The 14700-nt window shown below is 35.7% G+C and overlaps 1 protein-coding gene across 1 annotated transcript in view; it reads right to left on the bottom strand.

Annotated features, from left to right (window-relative positions):
• Nucleotides 1-367: 367 nt before the first annotated feature.
• GFRAL (GDNF family receptor alpha like) overlaps nt 368-14700 on the bottom strand; it is a 57746-nt gene continuing 43413 nt past the window's right edge. Inside the window, exons 7-9 of the mRNA XM_026507200.3 lie at nt 3492-3587; nt 3325-3397; nt 368-585 (exon numbers count right to left, since the gene is read on the bottom strand). Of these exons, the coding sequence (XP_026362985.1) occupies nt 513-585; nt 3325-3397; nt 3492-3587 (242 nt within the window). The 3' untranslated portion in view covers nt 368-512. The remainder of the gene's footprint in view (nt 586-3324; nt 3398-3491; nt 3588-14700) is intronic.

The following is a 14700-nucleotide window of genomic DNA, read 5'->3' as shown; positions in this document are numbered from 1 at the left end:
TTAGGAACTAAAAGTCAATGCTAATGATATAGCTAATGATTTGAAAATGGATAAGAATACACAAATAACAAATTATACTGGATATTTCTATTAGCATTTTCCTTTTGGCAAGTCACCGGGAATTCATAAGATTGATCAGGAAAAACAAACCCTGCTAACCATAATATACCATATTTTGATGCAACTAATTACTGTTATATAGATTCAAATTTATCATGAAACAAATCATGCAGACTGTAACTTGGGTTAACACATTTTGCCTTCAAGGGAGACTTTAATTTTCTCCCAGTGTCATAAAAGATACCACATACGTTTTTACTTGAATACTTTCTTGAGAAAAAAAATAAATCTAACACCATGCCATTATTACTATTTCTTACATTATTATACTTAGTGATCCAATATCATTAGATCCTTCTTCACATTTTCCTTATTGATGGCAGATAGGATATTCCGTCGACTGGCTGCAAAGACTTCCTGTAAAGAAAGTGATTGTTAATGATCCGTGACTCTTAATGAATCATGAGTCCTCCAGGTATTTGGATTGGAGAACGATCTCTTGTTTGACTTGATATCCTGGAAGTTCTGTATAAAAGTAAAAATAAAGTTAACAACATGCCATTTTAATGATTTTACAAATGAGCTTCTATGTGTTTATATTTTTGGATGCATTCTATACCTGGAGAGAAAAATATAATCAAGATCCTAAATGTAAAGTCTCAATAGTCATATAGTCTACGGTCTTTCTAAGAAGTATGCATTTAACTGTGATTTCCAAGGAATCATTTTTTTTAAGAGTCTTTTAAATCACTTGTAAGTTTTAAATTATTTAAGATTTACTTAATATTTAAGATTTATTTTTTAAATTAATTATTTAAGAAAGAGCAGGGGGAGGGGCAAAGGGAGAGGGTGAAGGAGAGAAGCTGACTCCCCACTGAGCACAGAACCCAAGCAGGGCTTGATCTCATGATGCTGAGATCATGACCTAAGCCGAAATCAAGAGTCAGATGCTTAACTGACCGAGCCACCCAGGCTCCCGATGCCTCAATATTTAAGTTTTAAATTACTGGTTTCTCTGCAAATTTCTCTCAAGATTTAGGGTTGTTTTAATTTTGCATAACATGAAACAAATGTACAAATGTTAACCTGTATTGCAGAAAGGTATTCACATGGATTGAGCCTGGCTGCTGGGCGACAATGCCGGAAGTGGCAACCAGCCTTCTTTCCTTAAGGAGGCGCTGGTCATCCCTAGGGTAACATGGGTTTTGATGTTACTGATGTTTTGTTTGTTTTGTCCTTTCCATGATGGCTTGTAATTTTGTCATTTACTTAACCCTAGATGATTTACTTTCTGGATTTTTCAGATTATGGGTAAGGATTCATTTTAAATTGTACGGAAAATAATTTGTAACTACATGTGGTGTACTTAATAGCATGAAAGATTTGCCTTAAAATATTCATTAGAGTAAATTCAAGACTTTTGTCTAAAACACCCACACTGTCAGCCAATAAAGGGATAGGCCTTTCTATGCAGATGAGAAAGGAGGTGAACTTACACCAGACTCACAGGGGATTTTGAAAGGCAATACCTTATTTATCTGTGGTACAACAGTACTCTGTAAAAACCCATTGGCCTATGTGGTAGATATGACATTTATACATTATGTGTGCCTAAGAAGTAAAGATTCAGAACCATTAAAATAAGATTTTTGCTAGACTAGAAAACCATCAGTGTCTATCTGAAATGATATGTCTATAATGAAATACGTAGGCAGGTCCAGGAACTGAACAGTGCTCTCAAATATTTTAAACCAAATAAAGTCAAGTTTAATAAATTCCAATGCTATATTCCCTCTTAGAAACTGATGCTAATTATTTAGCCTTTAAACTGTATCTTGGAACCCAAAGAACATCTTCTCATACACATGCAGCTTTTAAGGCCTTGGGGAAAAGCAGTTTGTGTGGGTACTGGTGTTGGTGAGCACCAAATTAAATGCTCAGTGGGGTAGATCCAGCAAGTAGATAAGTAGACATTGCGTTTAAAAAGAAATACATTTGAGTATCTTTAGGCAGAGTGTAGACTCCTCAAGTGCCTGACCTCTTGGTATCACCTTGCACCTCCCCCACTTAAGTCTTTCATTTTATGTGCCTGGCTGTCAAGGTCTTAAAGTGAGAGATTTCTGGAGGAGCAATCAGTGTACATGCATTGGGTAGTGTACTGAGCCCTCCTCTGTGATTTAATAAGAGAAATGTCTATTGCCAGTGCTCTTCTCCAGGCCTAATCTTACTGATAAATATAGTTTATGTGTGTGTGTGCATACACATGGTACACATGTATATATGCAGACATATATCTCTTCATTGTATGATACTCAAATTATACACAAATACACTCACATGTGTAATGAATAAGAAAATGTATATATCACTGATTTATAAATATGGTGGTTTTTTAAATGGAAGGTAAGGAAATGTGCACCATTTCATATCTGTCAGTGGTAAATAGGCGGAGAAATTATAGACCTTGGACATTTAGAAATGTAGAGATTGATATATCTCTAACGTTAAGTCTCACATGTTTGCTGGAGCATTACTGCGTTCCAGCAACGAGGGCAGCCGAGGATAAAGATTTGGAAAGAGTGAATTAATGTCAGGAAATAGTAATAAGTGTTCCTCAGGTACCCTGCGAGGCCTCATTATATGTCTCTCTTAATAACTGTATATTAACACATGAATAAAATTTATTAGCATATAATAAATTAGAGTAAAGAGGAAATCTTCATTAAGGAGGGCACGTATTGCATGGAGCACTGGGTGTTATATGCAAATAATGAATCACGGAACACTACATCAAAAACTAAGGATGTATTGTATGGTGACTAACATAACATAATAAAAAATTATTATTATTAAAAAAAAAGAAGAAAGCTTCAGATAAATATAAACTGTATGAAGTCCACAACAGCTCTGTTATGTAAGCTGATCAATCCTGCAAATGATTTGAATGAGGAATGCAGCAAAGTTCAACTTGGGTTTTGTAGGAAAATCAGGGGAAAGACTGAGAACAGTTTAATTGGGGAGAGCAATGCACATGTGCTGATAAAATGCAACATAAAAAAAAATTTTTCCCTGATCACATTTCTCTTGCATCTGAAGACTTAGAGTAATGTTTCCATGGACCTATCCCACATTAAAAAATGATTTAGTATGTCTTAACGGATAAGCTTTCATTCTCAGGCCCTTTGTAAGGTCTGCCGTTGTCAAACGTGCTTTAACTAGGCCGATTCCGTTCAAGCCCTTCCCTTCTGAGTTGTGTCCAGTTACCTTAGCTTGAGCATAACCAGGAGAAGGATTCCACAGGTGACCGTCATGCACATGACAGCGTAGATTACTTCTCCTAGAAACAAAAGATTAAAAAAAAGAAAAGAAAAAATTACTAGATTTTTTAGAGAGAATAAATAGTAAAAGTAGAGGAAAGATTTTTAACAGACCATTGAAAGGGGAATGAAATCCACTTAGAGTTATCTCCTTTGCAGGTTTTCTTTTATGCAATGCCATGCCTTTGACGTTAGACAGGGTCAGATAATCTGAAAGAAAATAATGAAAATGAGATTACGGTATTTAAAAGTCATACATTACTGTTTTCCATGGGTTGTAATTTGCTTTTTATTATATTACGAGGCAGCAATTTATTTCTGACACTATCTTAATAAAATCTGATAGATGAGGATGAAAGCGGGGGGACTTTCCTTATAAGTTTTTTCCCCCACCCTTTAATCAGATAATTTCTTTACAGAAACTGTGTTTTTTTTCCCCCTAAACCATGATTAGGAAAGTAGATTATACTTTACGACAGTTCACTGTACCTTATATATATAGACCAGGGCGAATAAATCATCAACTTGAAACTACCAATTGTGATATTAAAAAGATTCCTCTTTTCTTTTTTACGAGAGTGTTTCAATGTGCTTTTAACGATATCTCATTTCGTTAAGATTCTTTGAACTTATGAATCCGTTTTTAAAAAAATTTATTTATTTATTAGAGAAAGAGAGAGAGAGAGGGATAGCACAGGGAAAGGGAGAGGGAGAAGCAGACTCCCTACTGAGCAGGGAGCCTAATGTGGGACTGGATCCCAGGACCCTGGGATCATGACCTGAGCCAAAGCAGACACTGACTGACTGAGCCATGCTGTATTTATGAATTTTTTCGAGTCCCTAAAGCAATTACTCTGTTCACCCCTCCACTCAGACTTCAATATCCAGCTTTCCTTATTTCCCTACTTTGTCTCTTGTAAATCCCTTCCCTTTCTATTGTCATTAACTAGTTTTTGTCACACTTATGGGAAAGTGTCACACTTATGGAAAAGCCATTCTATGGCCCTAGTCTTTATGACAACGTTTTGCTAAACACATTTCTACCTCACGTCACAACTCACAAGACAAAAAGATGGGATCCTTTGAAGTGAACTCACCCCTACTTTTGATTCAATTCAACACAGGTGTGAATTTTAAATATACTAATAGCCCAATAACCAATTTCTTTGATGATGAAGATTCAGGTAGGATTTGAATCTTTTAAAAAGGGTGGGGGAGATGAGATAAAGCTTTCCCTTGAGAGACTGGCTGTCCTCTCTGACTGTTTCATGTACTTTGAGACCTGGAAGTCTGAGTAGACTGTTGTTTGTAGAAATGAGTGCGTCAAATAGTAGAATCATACATCTGATGACAGTTAGTGACATGAGGCTCTGAGTAGGAAGGGAGATGGGAAGACACATTACCAGTAGTCCCATCCAGTCCTCTCTCCACCGAGGGTTACTTCTGTACACAAGCCAGGTGCATGGAAGCCAAGATTTGGGGTCTAAGTTAGGAATAATCAGCAGAAAGCAGAGGAGCCAGACTTCAGATCGTAACAAAGCTGTCAGAATGGATCCAAGAGAAGGAGCCCAGCATAAAAGGTAGAAAAGGGAGGATTTTGTTACTAGAAAACCCATTTTTGAGGAGTCTGAACTCTAATACAGTGATGACGTTTTAGTTCAAGATTTTTTAATCCCCGACTTACATATTAGGTTATCATATATTTACAGAAGTCTGACTTTCTTAGGAACTGAAAAATCAATCTCTTCTAAACATAAAAAGAATAGAGGTAGAGCGTGTGGATTTTTTTTTTCAATTTTGTGGTCATAAAATATATTTTGTTGTTCACTATAAAGCTGGAACGGAAAAACTGAGCTATTTAAAATAATAACATTTTTATACTAGTGGTTCCTTCTTTTTGGAAGAATTAATTTTAATCAAGTTGATCTTACAGATTTTAGCGAAACAAATTCTATTAAAATTTTATATTCAAATCACTTCAGAATATGAAGGATAGTTTTGCTTTGAAAAGAATTCTATGGTGCGTTGCAATGTTTTAAAATTTAATTTTAAAATTCTATGGCATTTTGAGGCAGATTCATGGCTTACACGTAAGTGTATGTAATGTACTTTGGCTAATTATTTGAATGATGCTGTAGTTTTCCTTTATGAAATTCTATCCTTAAGTACATTTGGTCTAGTTAGGTACCATGATTCATCTTTACCTAAGAAAAAGGTTACTATTCTGACAAATTAGGCTGCCTTTTAAATTTATCTGCCTAAAGTAATTGTTACACGTTCACCTAGCAAAGTTGAGAAAGAATCGTCTCATTCACTAAATTTCACTCACATGGAACTCATTAACAAAGTTATAATAGATCAATGACAGAAATGTTAGCTAATGATCCCAGTGAAAATTTTAATGTGTCTAGCAATCACTCCACAATCTTAAATATTGCACCCTGGGAGGATACCGAATATCAGTTAGAGAGATTAATGTTACAGAGGGTTTCTTGGCTACTGAAGCCCATTGGAGATTCTTCCCTGCCTTTTATAAACAGTGAGGTTTACAGTGTTTTATAACCATGAAATTAAAGTCGGCAGAGTTAATAACCAACCTCAGTCCCACACCATCTGCTATATTTATAGATAAACACTGTCAGTGACTTGTTTATCTTAACTCGTACCCTAGAGGAGTTAAACACTATTATGAACTATATTGTAAAATCCCTGTACATTTGACGGGAAATCAAGATTAATTTCAGCCCTGTGTTAAGAACAAATTTAAATAGTGTTCTCCTCAAATGACTACAGAGATGTGATCATTTCTCTTTTTTTCTCCCAAATCCTTGTGCAGCAGTGGCTGAGGGCTGATGAGATCTAAAAGTTTACTTTTTGTAATTTATATGAAATGGTAAATGCATAATTTAAGATACGATAGATCACATAGAAAACAATGATTTAAAAAGAAATGTCAGAGTCGTTGAAACAAAAATTAAATATATCATATAGTGCAAATTTGTAAACCTTCAATTAAAATTCTAATTATATATACAAGTCTTCTTGGAAGAAAAATCTTGACGAAGTGAACATTTTCTTAGAATAATTAAATATGTTTTGTAGCTTTTTAAAAAAATTGCTAACATGTCACATGGCATAGTTAAATGTTATTGGCTTCTTTTCATTTTTAAGGAAAAGACTTCCAATACTATGACAATATTTTAGTGAGAATGAAAATGCAAGGATGATCCTTCTTGTGTATCCAAGGGTTGGAGCTATTTCTAATTTGGTCAATATTTCAATATGGTCACCTGAAGGTATTTCAATTCTCAAATTGGAAATGAATTTGGAATTTTTCCACCTAATAGTCGGTAGTAAGATTCCATGTATCATGGACTCTTTCTATCATTAGTGTATAAAAACCTCCTTTGAAAATGGATATAAGAAATATTGCAGCTGTGAAGAAAGGAAAATATATAAACATCTTTAAGTTTGAAAAAACAACACATTAGTAACATGATAAACCAAGGTATTAAACACATACAATTACAGTGTAACATCACTGCTGCTAAAATGTATGTTGTAAAAAGTAAATCAACCAAATAATATGCTTGTCCTAAATAATAACATTCATCAACAAACATGCATTCATTTATTTAGTTGACAAACTTCAACGATGAAACAATGTCTTAGATTTACCTTCTTGCTCTACGTATGGCTAACTACATGTTCGCCAGCGGCTAGGGGGAAAGAAAAATTTAGTGGTATTAGCCTGTTGGTTTGCAAACCTCAGGAGTTCCCTGGGTGCAATCGGTAACCGGCCCCACATACACAGAGGAAGAGGAAAGATTGGAGAAAGAGGCAGGCCCCTCCAGATTGGTAGGTGGCTGTTTTAATAAGCAAGGGAACTTATATATGAGGCTTGTCTTGGACAGTCATGAGATTGCAGATCTTGGCACTCACCCACTAGAATTTAAAAGTTTATACAGAGGTCTTAAATGGGGTTCAGTCACATCTACAGTCCATATGGTCTCAATAACACATTGCTCTCTCAAGACTGCCTCCTTGAAACAGCTCCAGCTATGGCAACAGTGAGTAGAATGTATACTCCAAGAACAAGGGAGAGGGCAGGGAGCCTCCAATTTCCCTGGTACAGCTCACAGGTCAACCAGTAGTAATATCTTCTGGATGGCCTCTTTCAACATAGTCGAAGGATACAAAATTTCAGTTATGCAAAATGAGTATGTCCTAGAGACCTATCCTACACCACAGTGCCTATTCTTAACAACGCTATATTTTACACTTAAACATTTTCTGAGAGGGCGGCTATTAAGTTAAATGGTCTTATCACACACACAGAATAGTAATAAATAGAGGACAGGAAAAAACTTGTAGAGGTGATAGAGTTATGGTATAGACCGGGGTGATGTGAGTTTCATGGTTATATTTATCTTCAAACTCATCAAGCTGTATCCATTAAATACATACAGCTTTCTGTATGTCAACAAAAACAAAAGCAAAAAATACATTCTTGAATAAGTATGCACTGGAGAAGATTTGCCTTGATCTTTTGGCATGAACCAAAAAGCTCAGCGTTAGTAACTGACTGTATTGACAAGCCTGGCTTGTCAAGCTCTTTGGCCCTTGGTGGAATAACAGTGTTGTCCACACATCCAGTAGATTGCTCAGAGATTATAGTGAGTCTCAACCGTTCTGCATTTCCCTTAATAGTTTATGCAAATAATGAAATCGCAACCGAGGTAGCAATCAGAATGCAAATTACGCATTGCTATCTAGGAACCAACACTAGATTAGATAAATATACTATGATTCATATATGATAAATATACATAAATATACTATGATTGTTTTAGAAGGCAACAATTTTAAATCTTGGAATTAAAAATATCTGTCACCTGTGGGCTCATACAAAACAGATCTAAAGATACGGACTGGAAATAGGAATCAAATATTCATGTTTAGAATATATACCAATAAATATGTAAGTATGTATATATAGAATTACAAAATTGGATGGGATATCTTAGGTTATCTAATTCAAACTTTCAAGGCAATGATCCATTCTGCCTCATCACTGACAGCAGTACACACTACTCCAGGAATGAGCCACTTAATACGTTCTATCTTTCCACTACTATTGATGGCCAGTTCTAGTTAAAATGTAAAGTACTTTCCTAAACTGCTCTTTTATCAGCTCGTGATGATGAATCTGCCTTCTTTTGCCTAGTCCCCTGGATGCTACATATACATGTGTGCTTGCGGAAAGAGAGAGAAAGATCAGACTGTAAGTAGACCACATGGAACAATGCTTTTCAAACTTGAACATGACTCTTGATTTACCTTAAAATGCCAATTCTGATTCAGAAAGTCCGGGAGGAGGCAGAAATTCTGAATTTCGTACAACTTCCCAGATGCTGCTGATGCTGCTAGCAGAATATATATATATATTCTGTATGTGCTTGTGTGTATATAGTATAGACAGTATATACAGTGTACATACTGAGAAAGAAATACGTGTACATACTCATAGAACAAACAAAATGATTTACTTCTATATATATGGTCTTCATACTCTAAAGGCACTTTGACAAACACTGCTAAACTTTATAACGTCTAGACAAATAGGAATTATTAGCTCAACTTGATAACAAGTTGTCTTGTCCAAGATCCGAGTTGGTAAATAGTGAAGATGCAATCTGTAGCAAAATCTTCTACAATTTATACCTAGAATCTACATCATGGAGGTCACAAAAATTATGCAAAAAACATTTTCAGTGTTTTCCAACGTGGCAGCCAGCTGGATTAAGAAATAAATTTGAAAAGTAATAGGGACAGGTTGTATTTGACAGTGTTGCACAACGAGAAACATTTCATGGTAGTATCTGCTTGCAAATGTTCATGATCATATGTTTCTTTTGCTGAAATCTGCAAAAGCAGAGGTGACACACATCTAATAAGTAAAGCTTCTGAAATGGCTCACATACACCTGGAGGATGTTTCAACTTGCACCCCCTTCTGAATTATATTAATCAATTTCAGTGTAATCAAATAAATCAACCACTCTAACTTTGACATTTAGCAGAATATAAAAAAGAATAAATGCTGCAATCTTCAAGGTCGTTATCTTAGACGATGCTATCGCTAAGAGCATTTGCTGTTTTTACAGATGTAGAATTAAGGGTATACATAAAGCTTTCTAGTGTATTCACCAGGCAAAGGGCACACAAAGAATAATGCACAAAAGATCCGTTATAACTGTTCAAAATCAGACTTGGCTATTTCTTCGGTTGCTACAATCTATGTCTACATTGATACAACCTGAATCAGATAAAAATATAAAATAACCCCACTGTTTAAAAACTACCTCTACGTGGAATGAATTTATTGGGAAAAAAAAATGTGTTCCCAAAATTGAACAGTAATTTTTACCTTGAGTTATATTATACAAGCACTAGGAGAGCTTACAATGAGACAAATGTAAGATAAGAGTGGGAATAATTTACACTACATTTTATCAAATTCGTAAGTTTTTGTTTCCCTATATGGAGGTTTCTTACAGAAATTTCTTATGAAAAAGTATATGTGACAATACATTAATTGTCTAGATAGCTTTCTGATGTCTCTACTTGGAACTGAATGATTCCCTAATGTCTGCCCTTTTGAAAATGTGTAGGACTTTACCTGGCTAGCGTACACAATTTTTCATAGGCTGATTGAAAACACAGGGAAAAGTCAGGAAAAAAATGAAGAAAAGGTTTACATTTTGGAAAGTCTTCATAGACATTTGGAATGATGAGATAATTCAGAAAGTTTTGTAAATTATTGAGTTTTAAAAAGGAAAAAAAAGGTATATATGCAGTATCTCTTCCCTGCACATAAATTTACAAATTTCAGGGCAAAAGCTGAATATAAAAGTATGATATATGTAGTTAGCTTTCCTTAAATAGCAAACTTCTTAAAAATAGACACCTTCTTTATCTAATTTATAATGTAATGTGGCTATCACAATGCCATGCCTATGCAATTATCTAATGGCCAAAAAGTATATAATAGCAATTTTACATTTGATATTATAATGTTTCGTCTTTCTTATCTTTGACATTGACCAAGGGTCATTAGATAAATCACATATTTTTCACGTATCATTATCATTTTTAAAAGTGAAAATTCAGGGATGCCTAGGTGGCTTAGTCAGTTGAGTGTCTGAGTTCTGATTTCTACTCAGGTCATGATCTCAGGGAGAGAGCTCTGTGCTCAGGGGGGAATCTGCTTGAGGATTCTCTCTCCCCCGCTCCTTCTGCCCCTCCCTTAGCTCGTGTTCCCCCCCCCAAGTAAATAAATCTTAAAAAATAAAAATAAATAAATAAAAATGAAAATTCATTGTCGCACCTGTAATGAACGCATATCGTTGCCCGAGCAATAATAATGTGTAAGAAACTATTTGCCTGGTAATTAATTCTAACGATCAGGTTTGTTTACTGTCTAAAGAGTAAGTGTCTTGATCATTGGATTAATGCTCCTTTTCCTTCCTTTCCTTGGAAAGATCTTCTTGGGCCAATTCACTGAAGTATTCTAAACCATCATGTCATCTCAAGAACCTAAAAGTCACCTTTCATTTAGTGCTCTGCATTTTCAGTATCAAATAAAACTCTAAATTATATTTAATAACAACATAATTTATTGAACACTTTATGCTCTTTTCACATATCATCTTGTTTAATTTTTAACAATAAATGTTGTGGTAGGCATTATCCCATTTTAAACGTAAAGGAACAGAGTCTCAGTAAATTACCTAAAATGACAAAGCTGAGGTGAGGCAGAGCCGGTTTTTGATCCATACCTGATTATAACGCTCGTGCTACTATGCTTCACACCATTCTGCTTTCCAACAAAAATCTCTTTGTTTTAAATATACACATCCACTGTCTCTCTTCTCTACAATAACTTCTACAATCTTTTTTGGGTTTTCATCTTCTCACCTCTGAATTTTTTCCTATTTAGTCTCCTCACCAAACCAGGCGATTCACTATGGCTAGACTAATTCTCCAACTGTGACTTGATCGTGCTCTTTCTGTCTGCAAAGGCAGCTGTTGCTCTCCATTGCTCCTGCTTTCATCCTTCCCACGTGTAAACTTCATCTGATTCCCAAGAACACCCAGAATGCAAATCAGTCTTACTTCTCACCATTCCTCAAATGCATACCTCTCCCTTAGCTGTCCCTTGTCGACTCCCACCTCACTTTATTTAAATTATTTCTCTTACCTGAAAGTAGACTGAGAACTTCATAAGAGCAGAGTCATGTATCATCCTACCAATATATCCCCATGTTGACTGCCATGGTGCTAGCTCTGAAGAAGGAAGTAATTACTTATCTGCAAAATCTTTACTTGGGTCCAAATCTGGTGGTTTCTGCCACATGGTCCTGCGGACATTCATAGGTGACTAGGTGCAAATGATCCATGAACTCCTTCTCGTTCTGCTGGAATGGGTCTCCTAAGTAGAGGGCAGATTCTAAATTCTCCATATCCCATGAGGACAAATTGAGAAGTTGAAGTATGGCAGATTAACTGGCAGCAAATGTGGAATTAATGTTGCATCACACCAACCTCTCTAAGGGGCAATAAGGAGTAGCATTTGGGGATTAGGCATCTCCCAAGCCACAGGCTGAAAAATTTGTTTAACTCCAAGGAATAGAAAACAAGAGAAATTGTGGTATCAGGTGCTTATATATATGTATGCTTAGTAGAGGAAAGGATTATAAATAATGCCTATATTCAGGAACACAAAATACTGTTAGAATGATTTCTCTGACTTTCCATTGACTAAATAAAAATAAGAAGCCTCAATAAACATTTTGTACCTACCTGAAATATATAAGTATTTGTCTATCAATCACATATAGCCATATTTTCTAAGATTTTTTTTTAATGATTTCCTAGATGTATTCCACGGAGAAAATAAACTTAGGTGAAGTGTCCCTTCTACTATAGCAAAAAACCAAAAACAAACAAACAAAGAAAAAAACCCAACAACAACCTAGAAAACACTTGCAGCCAGGACATAGCTTATTTTGTTTAATCTAAAATTTTCCAAAGTCATTTATTTATGAGATCTTTTATTTTCCTAACACATAAAAGGGTTCTATAGAACTAGCATTTCATAGGAAACATTTAGACAACTCTGCCTCTTCTACCAAACTTTGAATTTACTGTGTCGACTTCAAGTCAGGTTCCTGAAATAAGAAATGCCAGAAGGTTCTACTTCAGTGAATTGACTCAAGATCTTTCCAAGGAAAGGAGAGAAGGAGGCTACAAAGAGAAAGGGGGTAAACAGAAAGAACCACCAAAGGAATCCCTTCTCTTATCCTTGCTTTCCCTTCTATTCCTCCCTACAATTGCACTTTCTTTCTCAGGGAAGTCTCCAAAAACCCTGTTGATACTAATATTAGTTTTAACATTTTCATTCTCAAAAAAAAATCTTATGAACCTAGGTATTCTCGTTTCATTTTACAAATGAGAGAACTGAAGCTTAGAGAAATTCTCAAAATTCTTTGCTGTTAGATATCTCCTAATCCAATGATGAAGATAAAATGAACGGTCAGGTAGAGAATTGAAAACACATGATTCTGGAAGTGGACAGGAAGGAAATCAAATTCTAAACCACATTATGGTAGGCTAATGGAAAGAAGTTCTTAATGAGAAAGAAGAGGAAAGGGACTTATGTTTAATAAGGTAAAGGCCTCTGAAAAACCCAGCAGTTGGTAGAGAATAACAAGATATAGGGATAGTAATTGCTAAGCCAGTTTTACTAACTGAAAAAAATGCACATTTGAATCACTAAGAGATGTTATACCTCAAAAGTTCTCTTTCAGCTACCCATCAGCATTAAAAGAACAAAACAATTAATGTTGAATCACTACACTGTACACCTGAAACCAATATAACACTGTATGTTAACTAACTGGAATTAAAATAAAAACTTAAAAAAAAGAAGAACAAAACAATTTAAAGCAACAATATTTCCATTGTAGAGGAGGAGGGGTGCTGGAATGGAAGTTTGGGCCAAAGAACAGTGAGAGAAATTGACTGGGTGGAAGCAGCCGTGTAGACGTGTTGGAAGGAGCTATTAGGGTTGTAGACATATGCTTAGTGTACATTTTCCATGTAATAACTACCATATGTACTTTAAACAAAATACCATTGTAAGTTTCAGGCTGTTACACTAGGAAGAATGAGTAAAGAGAGATGCAGGTACTGAATCATGGTTTTTCTAGAAACTTAAGACATCGACAGGGGCATCTTCCTACATGGACCCCAATGACACACAGCAGTGTATCGCTAAGATAAGCTGCCCTTTGAAGAAAGCCTACAATCTGACTTATATGGCTTCCCTCCTTGCCGATTACCTTGACTCCCAACTAAAGTGGACATACAATCTGGAACTAGTGGGCTCTGGCCTCTTTCTTCAGTTATTTTGAAAGTCCTTATCATATGCCTACAGTGAGAGTCTGGCCACCTGATTCAGGTGCTAATGTAACAGTTAACCACCTGTCCCAGAATTCTAACACACTCAAAGCATATCAGAACTGGGAGAGCCACTCTCCAGCCTCAGTGGCAACCAAAGGAAGCCATTCTACCCTCGGCTGGAAGCCAGCAGAAAAGAAAGGGACAATGGCGACAGTCTCTGTCACAGAGGCACTCTTTCATAACATCACCAAGCACTCACATTGGTCCGCAAAGAAGCTTTCAGCCATTCTGTGCACTTTTTTTTATCTAATTTGAAAACCAATTTGTTTACTGTGGTTTGTTCCACAAGCCCCGGTTAAATGCTTTCCAAAGAGTAATAAGTGAGAAGAAGAAAAATTTTGTTGTGCCCATTCTTACAGTTTACTAGATATCTATGTGATGTTAGAGCATTCCTGCAAATTTGAGACTGAGAGAATATTTGTTGATGTTTGCAATCCATAAAAGGTTTTCCTGAACCCATGAAAAAACTCTAGAAAGTGGTTTGAGACAATCTGATAGACTAATGGAAGACAAATGATTGTCAACATCAATGAATTCTTAATAAGTCTCTACTCCTCGCTCACCTATCTCATCTACAGGGTTTTATTTGTCTGAGTACCAGCGTTCTTTCTTCTAAGGGGTCTCCCTTTAAGATGATATCCCAGTGTATAGGTGCCAGGGCAATAACTATTAAGTGCCCACATATGGTGTTTTATGGGAATACATGTGATGCTGTTATACTGTTGTCACAAGAATAGCTGGCTCTTTAAGCCAGGAATACACATGCTCATAATAAATTATTTTTATGACTTCACATA

This window comes from Ursus arctos, unplaced genomic scaffold, assembly GCF_023065955.2.
Source record: "Ursus arctos isolate Adak ecotype North America unplaced genomic scaffold, UrsArc2.0 scaffold_29, whole genome shotgun sequence".
Lineage (NCBI taxonomy): Eukaryota > Metazoa > Chordata > Mammalia > Carnivora > Ursidae > Ursus > Ursus arctos.
This window is presented reverse-complemented; position numbering and strand designations above follow the sequence as displayed.